Source organism: Apteryx rowi, unplaced genomic scaffold (genome assembly GCF_003343035.1).
Source record: "Apteryx rowi isolate R43461 unplaced genomic scaffold, aptRow1 scaffold_343, whole genome shotgun sequence".
Classification (NCBI taxonomy): domain Eukaryota; kingdom Metazoa; phylum Chordata; class Aves; order Apterygiformes; family Apterygidae; genus Apteryx; species Apteryx rowi.
In genome coordinates, this window is record NW_020449897.1 from 948,691 (window position 1) to 965,153 (window position 16,463).

Here is a 16,463-nt window from a genome sequence, read left to right on the forward strand (position 1 = left end):
TGTTCCTCACCTTGCTCACTTCTCTTTCAGAGAGCGAGAGAGAGAGGTTCTATGTGGGATATTGTCAGACCTGGGATGCTCTTCTGAGCAGGGTAGAAGAAAGCCTGCAGAGGAGATGGTGGAGGGAAGCAGGCAGACCCTCTTCCCCTCCAGTGCTTCCCAGGGAGCATCCCAAGGTGTTTTTAGGCCAGTCATCCAAAACAGTTGGAGGGAGGGGGGAACAGCAAGGGTCCCAAGTTGACGGTTTCTGAGTAGAGGACTAAGGGGAGATGAACTTTCCATGAACCATGTGATTCAGCCACAATCTTATGCTGGAACATTTGCTGAAAGAAAATGTGACTGATGTAGTTAGAGATTCCAGTAACTGTGAAATCAGTCTGCCTCCCTCTTCCTTCCTGCTGCTCATCCTTCTTCCCTCATCCCCTCCCATCACTCCTCCTCTTCCATCTCCCTAATTGCTTCTTTTCTTAGCTGGCGTGTGCTATTCAGCTCAGCCAGACAACTTCTTCATGTCTCACTGACTCCTAGGCATGAGTCCAGCATCATACCCCCCAAGCATGTGTCCCTGTTTCCCTGCTGAAATAACATCCAGGCTCCACTGCTGCTGATGGACTACTTCAGCAAAGCCCTAGCCCCTCAGTAAAAACATTTGAGAAGCCTTCTATCTAATTCCCTGTGCCCTGCTAAATACCTTTAACATGAAATAATTTCATCTGCTTCCAGAGCTCAGCTAACCCAAGCGGTGAGGGAGAAGGCTAAGGGCACAGTGCTTTAGATAGTGACTGCTATGGGTTTGGGTTTTTTACTAAAGATAAACACACACACACACACACACACACATATATATATATATATATGTATAAAATGAGCCACTCTCTGGAATTAGAAATAAAATTAAATTTTTTTTTTGGCTCTCCTTTGTCTTTCTCTGTTACAAATTCTCTTGGGGTCTGGATCTTTTTTTGACCAAACTCCAATCCTGGCATAGCACTGGAAACTGGCAAAGGAGACACCACCACCACCGTAGCTATGTCCCAGGCACAGTAGGGTCAATGTATCAGCTAGATGGATAGTGCTTGCTCATTGTTATGAGTCAGGGGTGCAAACACCAGTAGCCAAACCTGCACTGTAGCCCAGCTGCATGCGGTGGAGACATAGCACAGATCCAGTGGGAGGTACCACCAGCCCCCAGAACATACAGGCCCAGCACAAACAGCTTCTGGTGGCTCCAGATGATGAATCCAACTCCTCCTTCCAGCCCCCACCCTCCTCCACCAGCACCAAATTTCTGCCACTTGAAAGGAGAGGCGCAGCATGGAGGAACAGACCATGAAATTTATTCAGGAGTTAAACCTGGTGTCCTTGGACACAGCGGTGAAGCAGACTCCCCACTCCCAGAGGCAGGGATATCCTCATGCTAACAGACACTACGTCAGCCACCAGCACATTCCCCACAGGTACCCAGGCAGCATGCCTATCTCGTCTTTGCCTGCCAACACAGGGCTTCTCTGGGGGACAGGGAGGGAGGGAGGCACCAACAAGCATGTTACCAAGCACAGGGACACCTCACAAGCAGTGCAGGCCCAGAAAAATGCAGTGACTCCATATTTGCGCCTCTGGACACAAGCCCAGACTAACTGCCCCGTGCAACCGTGGCCACCATTCCTACAGCGGGTACCACCAAGTCGGGGCCCCAGTCCTGTGGGTAGGGTATGGGAAGAGACCAAATGCTGTAGTGGCTGAGCACTGATGTCCCCAGCAGGGGCCACTGTGAGATTAAGGAAAGCCAGTCTGGTAGGCATGGAAGGTGGCTGTGGGCTCCAGATCCTACAGCAGGTCAGGCACTCCTTGGAGCATCTGCCTCCCTCCTTCCTCCACGCACTGGAGGCCTGAGTCACAGAGGCAACTTTGTAAGAACCAAAGGCTGCATGTGAAGAGTGAAGGGGAAGCAGGGGGGTATCACTGTGGCGCAAGGGGCTGCCATATGCTACAGTACAAAAATAAAGATATAAACCACAATTTAAAAGGCTGGATCAGGATCACATCCTCAGACCTCTGGCTTGTAACAGCTAGAGAATGAAAGTGAGAGAAACAAAATCAAAGGCAGAAAAAAATAATTGAGCATGGAGAGGAGAGTGAGAAACAGGAAGAGGGAAAGAGCACACGACAGAGGAAATGAAAATAGAGATGAAAAAATAAATGGAGGAGTGAGGGTGAGGGAAAAAATAAAAAGGAGGGAAAAGTCTGTGTGAGTAACATACACTGATTTTTAAGAGAATAATACTTAGGTCCCGCAGCCACGGACAAAGAGGCTCTTAAACAGAGGGCGAGAGAAATGCCAGAGAGCTAACAAGTGCTCTCCATCAGGATGGGAAGTGGTGCTCAACATCTCCATGTTAACAAGAGTCCCACAGTTTTCCAGTAAGAGAGAGGCATCCCCCTTTTAAAGCTTTCTGTAGGTCCCCACCCGCAGCTGCACACAGCCCAGGCCAGGCAGCCTCCCTGAGTACAAGATAGAGCACTGAGGCACATTCACACACAGCTGTGAGAGCATCTGGAGGGGGGAACTGTAGCTTCCGCTCTGCCTTCGCCACCTGCTCGCTCTGCATTTTCACCCTGGCAGAGCGAGTGAGGGAAATGCCCAGGGAAGTAAGAGTGGGGAGGGGAAAATCACAAGCTGCTTCTGCAGATGGCTCTCTGGCTGCCAAAGGAGCTACGGACAGCAGTCTGGAGAAGCAATCTGGTATGCGTGTCAGGCAGACATGTGACAGACTTCCTCCTGTGCCACCACTGCCTGCTTTGCATTTATTTCCACCCCTCTTCATTTCTCCCAGCTGCAATTGCCCTTCTGCTGTCAGAGCCTCTAGTCCAGCACTGTAAGGCTTGCTTGGTGACTAAGGCCCATATATGAAGACAATCAGAAAAGCTGCCTTAAGAACGATTCAACCTCCCCTCCCTTTCCACCCCCCCAGCTCTACAAGCTGGCCCATATCCATAAGAGGAAGGAAGTGAGTCACTCATGCAGAGCTCAGACTGGCAGAATCTGACAGTGCAGACAGGTAACATACCTGCAGAGGAGGAAAAGTGAGGAGCAGAGGCAGGGCCCTGAGCAGGGAGCACACAGGGCCCTGGGCTTAGGAGGGGAGGCAGGAACCTGGGCTGCTGAGGAGAGGCCATGAGGGGGCAAAGAGAGCAGAGGAAAAAATGCTGGAGGCAAGGAAGTGGAGTAGGGTGGGAGGGAGGTAACCGTAAGGAGACAAACACCCTGATGACAAGTAGAGAGCAGAGGGTGGGGAGCAGGAAGGAGGGTCCGGAGGAAGAAAGAGTTTAGTGGAATCCCGAGTAGATGGACAGTCTGCAAACAAAAATAAAACAATAAATAAACCAAACTGTTAAAAATACAAAGCAGCAGCCAAGGTAACAGCTCTCCCCTGTGATATTCATCCCCAGAGCAACTCCTCCTCCCTGGAATGATTTCCCCCCAACCCACACCTGCCCTAGTTCTTCCCTGCTGCTAGCTGTGAACTCTCACCAGAAGGGTGGACGGGTCTATGCTTGGGGGGTTATTTTTATCATTTTCCTCATGGATTTGCTGCACCTTTCTCCTCTGCTTCTGCTTCTGCCTCTGCCTCCTCCTCCAACTCCTGCTCTTCCTCCTCCGGGTCCTCCTCTGTGCTCTGCGGCCCAGCATGCAGGACAAAGGGAAGAAAGAGTGGAGACACTTGCAAGATGAGCCATGGCGGTTCTTGCTCACACACAAGGGTGTAAAGCAATGTTCACAATACTGGCGTAGAAAGGGATTTCTCCCTATGGCCAAGAGAGCTTTGGGTCAGAAAGCAGAGATTTGTCTTCCTCTGTATCATCAGATCAGAGCTATCTAACCTACTTACAAATGCTGTGATCCCATTGCCCAAAACCTGTCATCAGTTGCTAGCACTCCTTCCCACGTTGTCTACAGGATGTCATGCACATGTTTCTATCCTTCCTTTGAGAGGGGACCAGGTGATCACCTGACCCCTTAGCCTGAGACTCAGCAGGGAAAGGGCATGCTGCAAAGCCTTCAAGACAATCACACCCTAATGGCAGAGTGACACACACAGCATGGTCCTGAGGCAGGATGAGAGGGATGTTAGAGTAGCATGAGAAGTGCTGAGGTCACTTGTTAAAGCCATTTGCCACACACAGTTAGACACCACCACCTCCAACACATGCGTTCCTCCTTTTGGGCAACAGGTGTAATGTCATGATGCTGAACATCAGGGCAAGCCCCATATTTCACCACCAAGGTGCCCCACAGTCACAGTGGAGGGTGGAAAGAAAGAGCTAGTAAACAGTGTGAAGGGTCTCATAGGCAACAGGAGCAGGGCCTTAACAAACTTGGTCTCACCTTGGCTTTGTGGCTGGGCTCAGAGCTCAGGCCATTGGGAGAGTTGTACAGCTCTTTGGAGACCACGCACAGGAACTCTGTCTGATCCTCATTCCCGTAGTTATAGGATGAACCAATGTTCACAAGCTAGAGAGGACAAGAGGGCAAGGATCACATACCCATGTTACCACAAACATCCAGTTCACCTAGGGAGCAGGAGAGAAAACTCCTCATGCAGCATGGAGTCTAATCCCCATCTCCACCAGAAAGGCCTCATAACTAAGCAGAGGAAGCAACACAGAGTACCAGGAGGGGAACTGTCCAGGATTCAAACACCTTAACCTCATTCACACCCCACAAACACACACAGAATCCTCCAAGCTTCTAGGGAAGAGGCAAGGCAAGAGTCAATATGACAGCACCATCAATGACTGAACCAATATTCCCAGAGAAGGAAGGTGTGCTGCCATGCTTGGGCCCTGCCCAGTACCCACGATCTTTTCCCCAAAAGACAGCTCCTGCCCACCCTCCTCTACGCTCTCCATACCTGCTCAAACCGCCATCCATCTGACATAGTGGAAACCATCTGAGTGAGCTCCTCTTCCTGACACTGCAGCACACGGTAGACATGCTTAGGAGGCACCTGTAAGCAAAATTGCAGAGAAGCATGTTGCCCAGGTCCCATGCTAAAGGCTGTTGCCCTCCTGCAGAAGTGAATGCAGTAGTACACCTCCTTGAGGGTAAAGGACAGGAGAAACTACAATCCAACTTTCTACTGTGCTGTCCAGGGAGGCAAGAACAACTGTATCTATTCTGGAGGGAAGGAACTGAGCTGAGAGCTTCCTACGTTGTCCCCAGAAGATACTGGGCTCTTTCCTATGGAGAGATTGCATTTGTCGTTACAAAGTCATTTATACAAATACCACAAAGGCTGATAGGGTTTTGCAAGCACAAAGTGTCTGTCTGCTGCTGGAGGCTTAGAACCTCAGGCAGACATGATGTAAAGTGAGACATCAGCCAAACATTCCCAGAAGACAAAATTGAAAAGGTTACTGGTCAGGAGAAGGTGCAGCTCTGCCACAGGATCGATTCCTTGTGCCTCATTTTCTTCATTTAACTCTTCCACAAACATCCCTTCACCTTTTCCCTCTAAGTACCTCAACAGGTATCTCCCTGTTCTTTGTTGTGATTACTCTCCCGGGGTTTCCCACACCAAAGCTCCCCTCCCCACAACTCTTTCACTCTCCTCACAAACATCCTTCCATATCCAACAGTGATCAGTTGGCTTGTTTGAGAAGTTATAGGAGCCCATTTTGTTTCAAGGACTACATCCAGCAATACCTCTGGGGCTGCAAAACAAGGCTGTTTTATCATAACTAAAATGGTGGCAGCCTGCCTCTGGCAAGGTTTTGCTATGCAGAGATTAGCATATAAACTCTAATTAGTTGCATCTTTCCTTTGCTGGCTGCTTCTCCCAAGTCTGCCCTCCCTGTAGACTCACTTCTCCCTTTCAGCATTTTCTCCTTCTCCCATTCTGACTTTGCTTGTCATTTCTATCTGTACCTGAGTTACTGTGTAATCCTTCTCCTCCAGTCTATCCTTGATTATTCGGATTAAAGAACCGATGTTATAGAATTCAGCTTCTTCTAGGACCCCTGAGAAAGAAAGACAGAGAGACAACAAAGACACAAATTAACAGACAATTCCTGTTTTTTGACTTGCAAAAGATCAGCTCTGAGCTTCCCAAGGTCCTGTCCCTTCCACAGGGAGAAATGACACTCCAGCCTCACTCTTCAACACGTTTCTGTTGCTCGATCCTCTTACTGCAGGAAATTGACTCTGTCTTTCTGCACTGTGTTCCTGATTGCTCACCCCAGTTCCCTTATGCTATCTGCTACTTCAGAAACAAGCACTGCCAGTGAAGGTTTGAGCCAACACCTGCTAATACCTTTCCAGGCAGGGAAAGGCTTTCCCTGGGAGTATGACAACCACTACCAGATTACTGGCCAAGGTGAATAAATGTAGGCTCCAGCCTCTCTCTAAGGCCCATTAGTTACCACGTTGCTTTGGCAGTCTTTGGAAGGCAGAAAACCATGACTTGTTCTGACCTCATCAGTGAGAGACCCGAGAAAATTCCCACTGTTCTCCTGGGCCAGTCAGAGTTGTACCCACCCAGCAACCCCATACATTTCAGACAATCTGTCAGTCTCTCACCTGTGCTTCACCTCAAAGCCGGTAAAGAGATGTGTTTTGTTTTTTCTCTATGCTGTCTGCATCTATCACCTCTCCTGAGACTCTCCTGTTTATTAAAAGCCTTCAGGGAAAGCAAGGTGGGTTCCCAGTGGGTCAATGAGGGGAAGGAGACTAGCAACCAACATTCACATGTCCCCAGGGCAGTGCACAGACCAAGTAGGCAGGAGGGATTGAGTTGGCTCTGTCCAACCCGCTCAGAGCCCTTCATTATATCCTGAATCATCTGATGAGTTTTATTTCATGTCAGCCTGGGTGTCTGTGGCAGGAACAAAAGGCGATGTCAAGCTGTGAACCAGACTCCCGTTATGCTTCAGATTTTATGTTAAAACCTGTGGCAGAACTCTGTCTGATGTGAGGATTACAAGACATAGCAAGTAGAAAACACCTCAGAATCATGTTTATTATGGTTCTGTACCATTACTTGGATGTATTTTTTGTAATCATAATTCATAAGACAATTCTGAAAAAAACATGCATTTTGTTAGGTAAAAATACTTAAGAGAGAGACAAGAAGACTGATGAACCTGCAGAAACTGTACTTGGCAGAGGCTGAACAGCACAGCCTGTCTTTAGAATTGGCTACTTGTTATACTCTAATGTCCAAAAAAACCCTGAGGCATTGGAGATTGCTAGCTGATAACCCTGAGATCATGTTAGTGAGTTATCCTATTGGACTCTGTCAACCTCAAATGAGAGATTGGTTTCTCTGTCTTGTTCCACTGAAATTGCTGCGGCCCACAACACGTAAGGGCACTAGTAACATATCAGTGCATATCACTGATTAATGATGGTCTTTATTACAATCAGTAGAAGAGATGAGCTTGGTCAATTTGATCTTCTGGGTTTTCATTCCTAGTAGAAACTTTTAATTATTAACAGTGACCTCAGTCACAAAGCCTGATTAAAAGTGGATCAGAAACAGGTGATAAAACAGTTTATTGAGGCTGAGAGACCTTGCCTACTTCTGCTTCAGTGACATCTCTGCTGAATTAACAGTTGAGAAGCCACAACAATCATAGGATGACTTCCCCACCTACTCCAAAGCCCCTAAGTAAAGGAGGCATCGGTATGCTTTCCAAGAGCTGCAGAGGCAGCCCTCTCAAATCTCCCCGCACCAACTTCAGGAGGAGAATGGGACACAACAAAGTGGACAACAAGTCCTACTGTGTTCTGGCTCCAGCAGCAATCTTAAGTGGGAAGTTTCTGAGCTCCAAAACTCACCCTCTTCAGCCATATCTTTATCCAGGACCAGCTTCCCATGACGGAGGAAATTCAGGATGGGTCCAAAGTAAGTGGGGTCCCGGTCTATTAGGTATGCACCAGTCTCATCCTAGCAACAGAGACGGACCATGAGGAGAAAAAAAACATGGGAAAAGTTTCACCAACCCTCAAATGCTCCAGATTAGAGGAAAATATTGATCCAAAAAAAATGTCCACTATTTCTAAGGCTCCTTGGAAACCATGGGCAGGGCCCATGGTTTCAGCTCCTCTGTGGTACCATCACTACACCATGCACATAGCAGCTCTCCAGTGGAAAAAGAAGATGCCTCTGCTTCTCCTTTATGAGATGATCTGATGGATGACGATTAAATAAAGCATAAGGATCCCAAACATATGCATGCACACTCAGTTACACAAAACAACAGCCAGCCAGTGTGCAAGGTCAAAGCCTGGGTGAGGGAGTCCCTGGCCTGCACCCACAGAGGGGAGAGCAAACCTGTTCACAATGCTCACCACACCAAATCAAGGTTTTGGAGGAAAAAAACAGGGTTTTTTGATGTTTTGGTAGAACTTCAGCTTTCTAAAAGTTTAATTCCCACAGTAAGTGGCACCAGCTTCTGCAATTTACTCTCCTGAGATGGACTATGGAGAGCCCAAATCCATGTCAGCCTTGCTTGGATTTTAACTCCTGGCTCATTATCCCCAGGATGCCCATCTCAGCATGGACAAACCCAGGTAAGAAAGCCAAAAAAAAGGCCTCTGGCTCCTCCTGTGACTCTGTGTACAGGGCTGGTGTGAGAGAGCGGACATACCCTTTACAGGGAACAAGGCTGAGTCAGGGAGATATAGCTGGGATGTAGACCCAGGAGATCTTGGGGGATAGCGAGACAGGAGTGCCAGGAAGGAAGGGAGATGGCCTCTCTTTTTCCCCAGATGGGGAAGACAGGTGCTAGGCTACAACACAGCAAGGTAGCATCTGGCAAGGAAAGCAAGAGGAGGTTATTCCCAGGAGAGGGGGGAGGAAGAAGAGGTATTTTTTTTACTCAGTTGCTCTGGCAGCTGTTGGGGTCTGACTCAATCCAGCACCCTTCCAGCCCTCCAGCCCTCCCTGTGCTCAGTGGGGCATGGTGCAGGAGGCAAGCCGGCTGCCTTACCTGGTCCGACTGCAGCTCCTCGCCCTGGCACAAGCGACACAGGAAAGATTTCTGCTCCCGACACAGGGTCTGCCTGGTGGTGAGGAAGACAGTGCCCCCCACATTGAGCTTCACCCACTTGGCTTGGGTGCCGGTGGGTGGCGGGATGTCCCAGGTGCAGCGCAGCCCCGCAGCGCCCTGTATCTCCTCCCCGCCCTCCATCCTCATCCTCATCCCCTCAGCGTGCAGGGACTGCCGCAGGTGCTGCCCACCAGGGGATGCTGGGATCTGTAGTTCATCTGCCTCTCTTTCTGCAGCAGACATATTTTCCAGGATTGCTAGGGTCCCCCCAAGGGGGCCAGGGGTGGGGGGAGAGGAAGGATGCTCTGTGCTGTAGGATATCACTGCTGTTATTAGGAATGGACAAAACTGAAGCTCCACAGTGCAGATGTTCTCTGGCTTCTCCCCTGTTCCAGTTTTGACTAACCAAATTAAGGGCAGGCCAGCACTTCAGAGGTGCAGGGTGTTATGCAAAAATCCTCAGCATTTATTTCCATGAACAGCATCTCTGTCTCCTTAAAAGATTCTGGGAACTGTAGTTTGCACAGGCATGCACAAAAGGGCACTGGGAATTGTAGTTTTCCCCAGCCCACTGTCCCTACAAAAGGAGATATTGTAATCAAGGGGGGCACAGTGCAATATATGGCCCCAGCCCTGCAGCTGGTAGTTGGCCTGTCTCCAGTCCTGGGACTCACATTTGAGCTTGCCTGGAGTCAGGAAGAACAATCTGCTCTCTGGCACTCAGCAGGTTAAACCCATCAGTGCTGTACAGCACAGCTTTCCCTTCAGGAGATCTGCTTTCCCAGGTTCACAGCTCCTGTATCAGTTGCCATGATGCTCTTGCTGCAAAATGCGTGGACAGTTGCCTTCTTGCTAACATACGTAGAGGCACTTCTGGGAACTGTATCCTGGATTTGTGAAGTGCTGCAGGGGGCAGGATTCATTTTTCTTCGTGCTTGAAAGCACTGACTCAGCAAACTTTCTTTCATTGCTGTCCTACCAGCACAACCATGCCAGACAGAGACCCCCTGTCTCCTTTCCCCATGCTCCTGCCATCTCTGACTTCACCTGGGCAATAGCAAGCTCAGATTTTAAATCAGCCCTGAATGGAATTTTACCTTTGTCCCAGGCACGCATCAGCCACTGACTCTGATTGGGCCAGTCCCTCCTTACTGAATCTGGCCATACCTCTGTCACTCACTCCTGCCAGGCAAAGCCTGGAGCTGGTTTGGAAAAAAAGCAACCCATGCCCTGTGGGACATTGGTTCAAATGTGCTCCCTGGCACACACACAACCTGAAAGCATGCCCTTTCTAGGAGCTCTGCATTTCCCACTATGGTCTAAGCACAACCATGGTTGCCAGCAGCTCAAATGTATTGGGACGGGAAGGGCCGATGTTTTCCCTCCCTTTCCCTCCCTCCACCTGATCGTGGCCCAAAGCCTCCCTTTCACCCAAGCAACCTTCTGGGTTGTCTTTGCCAGGGCAATGCAGAGACACTGTAGCACCTTGCAGACACTTTATCATTCTTGCATCTAGATCTTTGTGTCTCCTGAGCAGAGGTTTTACTGGAAGAACAGGGTGGAAAAAGAGAAAGGTTTTCCTATTCTTTTCCTTTTATTCCTTCATTCCTTCTCTTTTTTTTTTATTTCCTTATAAATCACTACCTTTTATCTTCACGGAGTGTGAAGGCAGCGTCACCCTTCCCCCAAATCACCCAGGATAAAGGAGTGCCTTGACAAACACAGACAGTATAACCATGTACTTTGCTCCTCCTGTGGAAGAGTGCAAAAGGGAGGGGGAAAGAAAGGCTAACATGAAAAAGGTGCTTTAGATTGTTGACCTCCAGCTAATTTCAGCACAGGAACAGCTCCTGCAGGGTGCAAATTCAAACAGCTCTGGATCTCCTTTAATTTATATCAGGAGCTGGCCAGGCACTAGGGTGACCAGTAATAGAGAATGAAAAGTAATTTTTGCCTATCTGTATGGAGCAGGCTGTGGCCCAGATTAGTCCCCAGCCCTTAAATCAGTCTCTGCTGAGCAGCGAAGGATATCAGAGATGCTCAGGTTAACACTGACCCGAGCTGAAGCATCACACAGTGCAGCACAGCTCTGGGCTGTGGGACTCTCACACTCCTACTTCTGGCTCCGAGTCAAACCTTGACAAGTCCAAGGGTTCTGCTCTGCACTCTGGTGTGCAAGGAAGGCATGACCTTGTCTGTGCAGGCTACAGCTCCAGCAGAGTCAGAGGCTGAGTACTGTCATTCCCTGATATGAATGCAGTGGGTGTGGGTGGCAACTTATGTCCCTTATCTCCCCGTCCAAGAAATCTGCCCTGTCTTTGTCTTCTCTCTTCTTTTATCAAGGGTTCACCCCGTCTCCCTCTCCTCCAGACCTGTCTCACAATCCCTCAGCCTCTTGCTCTTTTTTAGGTGCAATCTTGTTTGTTTTTCCTGCCCTCCTCCCCAGTCTCTCTCATACCACTGCTGCTCATGGTTCAGGGTTGGTCTATATTCAGGGCATACCTTCTTCCATCACCACTAGCCTCTATCTGTGACCAGCATGTCAAGTCTTGCCCATCCTTGGGCAATGGGGTGAAGGGCTAGTATATAAATCTCAAAAAGTATACTATGACTAAGGAGAAAGGTAGAGGTACCCTCTCCCATCCCCATAGCATTCTCTTCTGCAACATACAGCATGAACTTTACTGGAACCCCAAAAGTCAAGGAGTTCCCCCTAGCAGGTGAAAACCCTCTTTGGGAGGAAATCAGCCCATAGTGCGTTACTGACTGAAATGCTGTGATGAGTCAGTGTTGTGGGCTAAATATGGGCCTGATTTGAACACTGTCACCAGACATATTTCTGAGATGCAATCAGCATGTCCTTGTTAAGGTCCATTGAAAATCAAGGAGAAATAGAAGAGAGAGAGGAGACATAAATTTAGACAACCAAATGGCTGATCCTCTTGCTTTGACGATAAAAATATATAAAACACATGCACGGAAAGAGACAGCAGCAAGGAAGAGCTTACATGGGGCAGTGTGATTATGTAATGCCATACAGCACTACTGAGTATTCAGTTAATCACAGGGACTGGGACAATTGCACACACAGACTGGGGACAGGAAAAGCTGAACAGCCACTGGGTAGACAGGAAAGGGGACAGGGACAGAGCAAAACCAGGAGGGTTAGTGTAAAGCGAGAGAACTTTTGTTCAGCAGCCATCAGGCTTACCATGTAAACCAGCAAAGAGTTACACACACTGCCACATTCAGTACATACATCATGACCTGGATAATCCAGCTGGGTACATTGTGTATGATGCATTGCTGATGTTACAGAGCTGCTCTTAGGTAATTGTTGCGTTGTGGAGTGTCAGTGGGAGCAAGAATCACCATGTATTGACATACACTGTGTCACTACTCTGGCAGGCTGGGAACACACATCTGGGACTAAACCTGAATGATCACTTAATTAATACACTTTAGGACAAGGCACTGGAGAAGAAACTCTTCTTCTGCAGGAACTGGACTGAGGAGGACAAGTAAAGCTCTGAAACTTGCCATTAACTCTGCAGTGAACTAGGCGAAGAAAACTCCCTGCACTGGACATAGGGGTGGGACAAAGACAGTTTACTTGTAGCCAACACAGTCCAGCCTGACTGCCACCAGAGCAAGGCAGATCAGGGCAGGAAAAAAAAAGGTCCTATGGCATGCTGGGGATCTAATCTCTCTCTAGCTGCTTGTCCTCTATGTGGTCTGTGAGCAGAGTACTTGCATTCAAAATAGTGTATAAAGCCTGTGTGTGTATGTGCCTCACTTACCATCTCTGCCGGAAGAGTGCTGGGAGGAGGAGAGAAAACTGTCACATGACACTTGGTTGTGAGCTGGACCCAAGAAAGATGTGAGAAACAAGAAAAGCCACCTGCAGGTAATAAGCTCATGCAGTGGTCATTACTAGGAAGGGACAGTGGTACGGGCGGAAAAGGGCCTGCTTTGGGCTGTGGGGAAAGTGTGCAGCAGAACAAATGATTTACTGGGGCTCTGGGCATGAAACAGTGCAATCCAATTGCTGGGCAGCAGTAGGGAAGGAAGATGAAGGCAGGGGATGAAGACAGGTGAGGAACAAGGGACTCGGATTGGAGGCCTCTTGGAAGCCTGTCTGTGCTTACACTGTATAAAAGATGGAGCTATATTGCAAATGCATGGTGGAAAGGATAAGGAGCATGTGTGAAATATAGTCACATCCCTGGAAGGTGAGCAGAGCCTCCACATATGAGGGAACGCCTGGCACCAGAGCTGGAGGAAAGGGATTGAGAGGGGGCTGCAGCAGACATGACCCAAAGCCCTAGCTCTCCTCTACCTCTCCATGCCACAAACCCTGCAACAGCAGACCTGGAGAGCAGGACTCAGCAGCAGTGGCAGCTAGAACAGGCCCCAGCTACCTGGTGCGAATCATCACATCCTTTGTAGTGGGGGATATGTTATATGGTTAAAAAGTGACAGTGTTTCTCCCTCACCACAACCTCTTCTGACAGGAGAAGCATTTTCTTCTCTCTCATCACATTCCAGGCTCAGAGAGTCTCCTGTGGCCAGGCCTGTGATCAAAACAAAAGCTGCAAACAGGAGAAGGGTGATATGCTGTCTGATCTTTGGCATCATTTGGGGTTCTTGTGCTTAGCATCATAAGCAGATCCAAATGAGACACCATCACAATCCCAAGCCTCAAAACACACTAAAACCCTCCATGGCGCATTGCTCAGGTTCCCAGGTCTCAGGGAAAAAACCTGCTCATTTCCCTTTCCCACTGTGTTCAGCTCCTGGAGTGGATTTACCAGGCAGCTGTAGTCCTTCCTCTTCCTCCAAATTACTGCTGCTTCACATAGTATATGCACTCTTTTGTCACCAGGCACAGAGCAGATCCTCCAGCATCATCACTGTGGCTTCATCCCTGCAGGCTCAAATTTTGCTCAGATCCTCAAAGCTGTGCTGTGCTCTGAGACAGCCACAGAGTTATTCATTGACCAGACTGTTCTCACAGAGTCCAACACTGCTTCAGGACAAAAGCATTACGGATAGTAAAACATACCTACAAACCAATAAAGAATTTACATGCTGACCTGGGTTTCTGGGATTTATAGAGATCTGTAACAGCTATATCTCAAATCAGCCATAGGTCAGTGTGACCCTCTTCCCACATTAGGGCTGTTTTTTAGGCTACTTCTCAGTTGCCCTGAGCTCTGTTCCATCTAAGATACATTACTCCCCTTTCCCAGTGGCAATTTTCCCATGGGCATGTCAGGAACATTAGTGATTTGCATTCATATCTACTTCTCCCCTTCCCTGATTCCAGTTCCCACAGGAAACCCACCCACTGAGTCAGGGACATAAAGATCTGTAGAGCATTTATAGTGCTGGTGCAAGTCCCCTCAGCTGTTCCATATGTCCAGTAGCATCTGTTACAGCTCAAAATAGGCTTTGCAGTCTCCAGACTTTGAAAACATTGTCTCAGGCCCCACAATGTTCCCAGTGCTTTGCCTGCAGCGTGAGAATAGATCTCAACAGAAGGGAGAGAAAATATCAGAAGACACTGTCTTGGGACAGATTTTTGATGCATGATATAACAGGGCATACCCCACAGAGACAAAATATTTTGGGGTGGGGGGAAGTTCTCTATTTCCCCGCAGCAGGGAAATTAAGGCAAAGCTAAGTGTCTCGTAAAAGATTTGATGAAACCTGGGAAAATGAATCAACTACTGAGAAGATTCTGTGATTCAAAACCAGCAGGGAGAAGGGTAACTGAGCACTGCCAATCTTGGTACACATGTCAGAGAGGGGGAAAGGTCCTGCTGGATGTCATGGAGTCACTCAGTCAAAATGCAGAACAAGGGGAGAAGGAAAAAACTTTCAGTTAGTTTGCAAACTCCATGTGGCTCATTGGGCTGTACCAGACACCTCTCCCCAGCACATGTGAAAGAGAAAAGGAGCTCAGGCTCAAGAGGAAGCAGAGAGATTATTACTGACCCCAAGGACTGCTGTGTCCCAAAAGGAAACACAGTGCTTAGAGCTGCATTGCAGTGGGCCAGATATTCTAGAAGCACAAGAGCAGAAGGCCAGCCCCATGCATCCACTGGAAATGATGAATGAAGTCTGAAAGAAAACAAAAATTTTCTCTAGTAAGTAACTTCCTGCAGAAACAGAGGAGTAGCAGCACTCTTGAATTATTGTCCGCTTGTGTATACAGGCTTGACCACATATTGACATAACCTGCCTCATCTTCCAGCCACACCCAGGGTGTTAAACCTTAACAACCTATCAGTGAAAGCCTCTTAGCTTGGCTAATGGTGGGAGATGCTAGAAATCCTGAATCAAAAGGATGTCACAAGCCAGCCCCTGCTACAGGATCTCTTACTAGAAAATGCTATCCACACAGATGTCTTAAAACTTAAACTGTCTTAAAAGCAGTGTCCCCGTTGTTCAGATTGAAAAGCCCCTTCACAGAAAGTTTAGAACCACTTGCTTATACTCAGCCAGTCACCCCTAAACAGCTTTTTTTTTTTAGTACCCACAGTTAAAGACTGCAGATATCTTCTGTGACATGTTGGCTCATTCCTCCCTTTTCTCCCCAAGAAACAGTTGCTGGAAAATTACCCAACCTGAAATAAAGCAGTGTTGCTACCAGCCTTTAAAAACACCATTATATGGGCAGGGAAATTTACAAAACAGGGGAATAGAGAACTTTTCTCTATCAGGAAGAAGAAAACTAAACCATCTATTGGATCACAAACTGATCCAGAACTGAAGTCTTAACAATTTGCAGGGCATTCTGTGACCTGCAGAAGAAGCACTTTTGGGCAAGTCTAAGTGCAAAGAGACAAATGGAAACCAACAAAAATAAAGGTTAATTCTAGCCAGATACATGAATTTCTTGCACTGCCTACCTATAGGGTCACTCATTTCAGACCTCAGTGCTTGCTGTAACCTCTGTATACCCAGTGCTTGCTGTAACACCAGCTGCAAGTCCGTGAAGAACAAGGTTATTAGACTGAACCTATGTAGGGGAAGTGAATGCTTCAATTATTGGAAATGGGGGGAAAAAGGGATCAGGAAGTATGTGGGGCTGCAGAGGACAGAGGAAGAAATCATCTGAACAGTGAAACCCCAAGAAATTTGCAGAAGTAGAGCTCATGTCCATGCAAGCCAGGCCCAGGAAGAAGCCAGGGCTCCAGCCAACATTGGCCTAAAGAAACATAAAGAACAAACCTTTCCAGTGGACTAGAATCCAGCCTTTGTATTCACTGGCGAGGAGGAGACCCTGCAAGGCTGTAACAGTAAGTATCCATCGCATCCCCTAGAAAGGATGACACCATCAGCTCCAGATAGCCATAGGCATATGTTGCTGCATGCCCAAGAGCAGAACCTGGCTCATTAAC

The 16,463-nt window shown here is 48.1% G+C and overlaps 1 protein-coding gene across 5 annotated transcripts; it reads right to left on the minus strand.

Annotated features, from left to right (window-relative positions):
• Positions 1-166: 166 nt before the first annotated feature.
• On the minus strand, positions 167-16,245 carry KCTD17 (potassium channel tetramerization domain containing 17). 5 transcript variants are annotated; one of them, XM_026072491.1, is made up of 7 exons: positions 8,995-16,245; positions 7,841-7,949; positions 5,930-6,021; positions 4,914-5,009; positions 4,388-4,513; positions 3,533-3,677; positions 933-2,069 (listed from the first exon to the last, which is right to left on the minus strand). In XM_026072491.1, the coding sequence occupies exons 1-6, from the start codon at positions 9,295-9,297 to the stop codon at positions 3,582-3,584; spliced, it is 822 nt and encodes a 273-aa protein (XP_025928276.1). In that variant the 5' UTR covers positions 9,298-16,245; the 3' UTR covers positions 933-2,069; positions 3,533-3,581. The 5 variants fall into 5 exon arrangements, with proteins under 5 accessions (XP_025928273.1, XP_025928276.1, XP_025928275.1 ...); XM_026072490.1 differs by lacking the exon at positions 933-2,069 and adding an exon at positions 3,232-3,355; XM_026072488.1 differs by lacking the exons at positions 933-2,069; positions 3,533-3,677 and adding an exon at positions 167-323.
• Positions 16,246-16,463: the final 218 nt, after the last annotated feature.

Bases quoted from the DNA above. Each gene is read 5' to 3' on its own strand.
- KCTD17 (XM_026072488.1), bottom strand. From the start codon at position 9,297: ATGTCTGCTGCAGAAAGAGAGGCAGATGAACTACAGATCCCAGCATCC. The intron at 7,950-8,994 runs GTAAGGCAGCCG...CTCTGTTGCTAG, and splicing joins AGGAGCTGCAGTCGGACCAG to GATGAGACTGGTGCATACCT. The intron at 6,022-7,840 runs GTGAGTTTTGGA...TTTCTTTCTCAG, and splicing joins TAAAGATATGGCTGAAGAGG to GGGTCCTAGAAGAAGCTGAA.